At 34.9% G+C, this 5,267-nt stretch overlaps 1 protein-coding gene across 2 annotated transcripts; it reads right to left on the bottom strand.

Annotated features, from left to right (window-relative positions):
* Window positions 1-761: 761 nt before the first annotated feature.
* On the bottom strand, window positions 762-2,849 carry LOC21392814 (F-box/LRR-repeat protein 14). Of its 2 annotated transcripts, none has more exons than XM_024162689.1 (2): window positions 2,711-2,849; window positions 762-2,386 (listed from the first exon to the last, which is right to left on the bottom strand). In XM_024162689.1, exon 2 carries the CDS (start codon window positions 2,320-2,322, stop codon window positions 916-918), a length of 1,407 nt encoding a protein of 468 aa, XP_024018457.1. In that variant the 5' UTR covers window positions 2,323-2,386; window positions 2,711-2,849; the 3' UTR covers window positions 762-915. The 2 variants fall into 2 exon arrangements, with proteins under 2 accessions (XP_024018457.1, XP_010091872.2); XM_010093570.2 differs by having other exon boundaries at window positions 762-2,298.
* Between the last annotated feature and the right edge of the window lie 2,418 nt (window positions 2,850-5,267).

The following is a 5,267-nucleotide window of genomic DNA, read 5'->3' as shown; positions in this document are numbered from 1 at the left end:
CCCTGTTTAGTACAATACATAAACAAACGTGCGCTCAGTTTCCATAAGACAACTTTTGGCAAATGTCCTATATGGCCAAGGATTAATCAATTCCTACTAGTAAAATCCATAAACTCAAAAGAACAATCCATAGGCATTCTAGACAGGGCAAAAAATTTTCAAAATTTATTAAGGGCTCGTTCACTTCGCATATTCCAATTTTCAATTCGAGTTGAGATGTGACATTTTTTTAGAGCTTTTCACTGTAACAGAAAAAGTTAGATGTGACATTTTCTAAGAGCTTTTTAATGTAAAAATTTAAAACTGAAAACTCGAATCAGTGAAATAAACGAGGCCTGAGATTCCTTTCTCGTAGAAAACCGTAATGATGTTACTATGCAAACAGTGCCATCACCGGATTTGGTTCCACAAACACAGCAGCAATTTTACCGCTCTTTAATAGTGGTCTTAAAGCTAGGAAATTACCGTACTCCAAGAAAGTAACACCAGGCATGACTGCCTCGAACGGTGATCGGTAACGCTCCTTGCTTGTCAAAGCCAGAGCCCCCCACCGTCCTTCCATGGAAGTTGTTTTTGAAAGAAATAAATAGATTCGATGTAGTAAATAGTAGCTTTTAGTATCAGTTTGTCGTGCATAAATATAACTTTGAGTTGGACAAAATCAGAATGAGATCTCCCAAATCACTTTTATTGAGTAAATGACATTTATTAGATACACAGGAATACCATTCACAACAGTGATCCCAACAAGTAAACCGGAAAATAACGTGACAAGCAAAGCTATACGCAAAGGGAAAAAAAAAACCATTACACAGTATTTAAAACAAATTGGATTATTATGAGAACGCATCTATACATTAAGACAAAATACAAATCAATAATCAAGGATTCATGCATATAAGCATTGTAAGGATCTTAGTACATCCAGGACAAGTCTTGCCTGAAAGATATGGATCTTGCAGCTCCCACCATACACCTCTCAGAAATTTGCGGACAATCTTCAACAGCCAACAGTTCCAATTTGTAAGCACCCATAAGCGGCTTCAACCCATCATTCGTTATCCCCAGACACTTGCTTAAACGCAATATCCGCAACCGGGAAAACTGGCTCACAAGCTGAAGTCCTTCATCACTAATCTGTTGACATCTAACCAGCTCTAAGGTTTCCAAATACTGAGCCAAGCAAAGTGCCTGCATTCCAATGTCATTGAACGAATACACTTGGTCAAAAGAGAGTTCCTTCAGAGGGCAATTTTGAATCAGAGCAAGAATCCCATCTACAGTAAATGAGGAGAATGATGGGAACTCCCCATCAGAATAAGATATCTTGACAGATTCAAGCATCGAGCAGTTTTGAGCCACGGCTTTTAGGCATTGATCTGTTAACCTCAAAGGGTTGTCGAGGAATAGAGGAAGGGAGAAGTCTGAAGGAACACGAAAGGATAGAGACCGAAGGTTTCTTGATTTCTGGGCTAAGCCTATAATGTCACAGTCCCTTACTCCAACACACATGTCCAAGTGAATCTTCTCCAAGTTCTTGCATTTCCCCAACACACAAGCAAGTCCTCTACCTGGGCTTATTATGCAGTTTACCAAACTAAGCTCTTGCATATTCTCACAAGGCACCCACTGCTTTTGCCATCTATCCACAGCTAGACGGTCATACACTTCCATGTATCTATAATTAGCATCCACCTCAAATTGCAACCGTTTTATTTTTCTCCAACTCTGACCTAACTTAATCAAATCTCCCTCCCCAATAGCTCTGCAATTCTTGATTGAGAGATCTTCGAGCGTTTCGAGCTTGCCAAGGTACTCCAGCCACTCAACACTGCTAATATTCAAGCAACGGATAAGGTGAAGAACACTCAAGTTTTTGCAGCCAACAACAAGGGATAATATACCGCAGCCAGTGATTCTTGGGGTGAAATTCAACTTAAAGGCCGAAAGTCTAGAACAGGAAGACAAGTAACAAAGGCCCACATCAGTGATGAATGTGCAGTAGCTCAAGGTGAGATCAGTGAGAGAAGGGCAGTAAGTGGAGAGAACTGAAAGCCCCTGATCATCCAATTGTTTTCCGAGTTTGGACATCCAACCAGAGTAGATTATCTCCACTTTTGTCAAGTTGGGAAACCTAGTGCAAAGTAAAGTTAAAGCTTCATTTGCAGGGTCTAATCCACAACCAACGCGAAGGGATTGTCTCTGTTCATTATCCAAATTGTGAAAGCGCTTACAAGACAAAGAAATGGTGTTTCTATCAGTGCTTTTCTTAATTCTGTCCATGATCTCCCAAAGTAACTGCTCTGGTAAACCGTTCATCATCAAAATAGAATCCCTTTTATTTTATTTTTTTTCCCACTTCGATGAAAAACAGATAAGCAAATACCTGAAGTAGTATGAAAATCTCAAAAATAAAGAAAAAAATTATCCGTACACAAAAGGATTCTACATTTTCCTTCTTCCTTCTAATCGATTTGATCATAAAACCAAAACGAAACTTGCAAAATCAAAACTTGATCCAACAAAATTGGGAAAAAAAAAAGACAGAGAATTCGTCAAAGCAAAAAAAAAAAAAATCGAAAATTAGTAAAAATCAGCACACATCGATCATTCAATTGCAAGATTTCAACAATTGGAAACACTATTTTCATTCCGAGTTTTCTCAGAAAGAAAATCTAGTCGAAGAGTGTAAGATTTTCAAAAATCGTACCAGGAAACGGAGACGATTAGAAGACTCGAGGATGATATCCTATTCCTAAGAAAGGCTGAGGATCTGAGAAGATATCTTTGCGTGAAGTAAAAGATATTAATATATATAGATATCTAGAGAGAGAGACGGTTGTTTTCAGAGTATCTTGGAGCATTGTAAATTCTTCATCGGTTTAGTTCATTAATTTAAATTTTTAATTAAATTTAAGATGTGATTTTATATATAAATTTTTTATTATAATAAAAAAATTATATATAATTATTTTAAAAATTTTTTTATTATAATAAAATTTAAATTAGTAAAATAAATAGAGTTTTAATGTGTAAGTTAGGCTGTGAGACCCTAACTTTTGAATGGATTGTGCATATTTACAGCCCACTGAATTTGTATAAATACTGACTTTGTGAGAGGTTTTTTTGGGTACAAATTATCTTTTTTAACTATTAATAAGTATTGATATTTTAACTTTTGGATTAGTTTTTCAATATTGATCTATAAATGTGAGTTATTTTGTGTCACTCGTTATAAATTTTTAACATAATCACTTGAAGATATTAATTTTTAACAAAATTAATTCAGTGATTAAAATAAATGAAAAACAACAGCTTCTACTTTTTATATTTATTTCTGTGATCATGACTAATTTTTTCAATTACATCTTATTTTACCGTTATTTTCATCAACGGTCATTTAGCTATAATGGACATTTAATTTTAGAGAAATACCTACTCCCAAAATTTTAAAATATACACTTTATAAATAGATTAAAGCAGAGCGACCATCCACTGTTCATAGAGTGAATTGACGATTTTGCCCTTTTTTCTTTCTTTGGGGGTAGGGGCTTGATGATCTTTTCACGTCTGAGGCTGCATTTGTACCGTTCTGTCCTTGGTTTCTTACGCTTTTCTTCGGTTCCGGTTGGTCTCTTTGGTCATTTCCTGGAAGTGGTACTTTCCTTTTTCCATTGCTTTGGCTTCTTCATTTTCTTCATTCTCTCTCTGTTTTTTTTTTTTGGCTCAGCTTTGTTTCTTTTATTTGGTTTTGGTCGAAATGGTGCATTTTTCCCTTTATGTTTTCAATCTATTTGCTTCTTTTGTGTCATTTGGCCAGAAATTTTGGTCTTCCGTCTCTTTTATTTTCTTGGGTTCTTCGACTGGTTGGATTTGTGATTTCTATCGGACTTCCCTTTGTCCTTGGTGCAGAGGCCCTTTAGTTCTCCTTGGTTGCATTTCCGTTGGTTTCATTTGTGATTTTGGCTTTGTTGGTTTAACTCAGTATTTTTGTTGGGGTTGCTTTTTTCTTTCTCCTTGGCTGCTCCGTTTCGTCGCTTCTGAGTCATCAAAATCTTAAATTTCTATATTCTTCATCTTTTGGTTTCACGGATTTTTTTCTGCAGGGATTACGTATTGATTGTTCGTCCTTCTCTCCGGCTGATTGCATGCAGCGTATGGGTAAATCTCGATTTTTTTATGTTTCATTTATTGTATTGATGAGGTGGGCTCTGTATAGTAGTGATTTATCTTGCCAGCTTGATGATTTGTACTGATTTTGCTACAGAGGTATTAAATGCAATTTTAGAACAAAAAATTTCTTTCCACCTTTTTTGATTTCTCTCCTTTTCCCTTCTCTCGGGCGATTATTTTTGAAGTCCTGTTATTTTTTTCCTCTTTTTTTGTTATCGTAAATACCTTATTGTGTTTATCTTCTAAGCATGAAATTTTGATATTTTAGTCTATAAATTAATATCTGTTATTACGTGTTATATTGCTAGAGGTTGTTTACTGTTCACTTTTGCTTTTCTATTTCTTATTTATGAATGTTGTTGCTCTACATTAATTTATCATGTCTATTTATGTTCCTCTCTCTTGCATTTAACGTTTTCTTTCTTGCTTTCACCTGTGATCATTTACTACTTCATTCCTTTCTTCATCATTTAGTGCTCTCCTTCTTTATTTCTGTATCTTCACTGCCTGTGTTCATTTTTGGTTAGCTAATATCTCACGCGTAGGGCAGCGTTTTCAACGCTCCAGGTACTATCAATAACTTCTCCCAATAGCCCTTTAATGTCTTTTGCTGATATTGAATACGTTTGTTGTTTAAATTGGCTTTTATTGTCAATAAATATCCCAATAGCCCTTTAATGTCTTTTGCTGATATTGAATACGTTTGTTGTTTAAATTGGCTTTTATTGTCAATAAATATCCCAATAGCCCTTTAATGTCTTTTGCTGATATTGAATACGTTTGTTGTTTAAATTGGCTTTTATTGTCAATAAATATCGGTAATCTGTTTCTATGTCTTTTGTTTTGTCGGTTAGTAGTGCACAAGTGTTGACTTGCATTTTATTTGTTTTTTAGTAACATGTTTCTCCCGATAGATTCTTAATGCTTTTTTGTTGATATTGAACATACTGGTTTTCCTGTGCCATTATTAATATACTGTTTTTCTTTCAATTTCCTTTTACTGTTAATAACTATTACTGATCTATTTATATTTTTTTCTTTTGTTCTGTACTTCATTAGTCAGTAGTCCTCAGTTGTTAACTTGCTATTTATTT

Source organism: Morus notabilis, unplaced genomic scaffold (genome assembly GCF_000414095.1).
Source record: "Morus notabilis unplaced genomic scaffold, ASM41409v2 Scaffold258, whole genome shotgun sequence".
NCBI lineage: Eukaryota > Viridiplantae > Streptophyta > Magnoliopsida > Rosales > Moraceae > Morus > Morus notabilis.
This window is presented reverse-complemented; position numbering and strand designations above follow the sequence as displayed.

What these genes read in the sequence shown, in the direction of transcription:
- LOC21392814 (XM_024162689.1), bottom strand. Translation starts at nt 2,322, where the DNA reads ATGATGAACGGTTTACCAGAGCAGTTACTTTGGGAGATCATGGACAGA.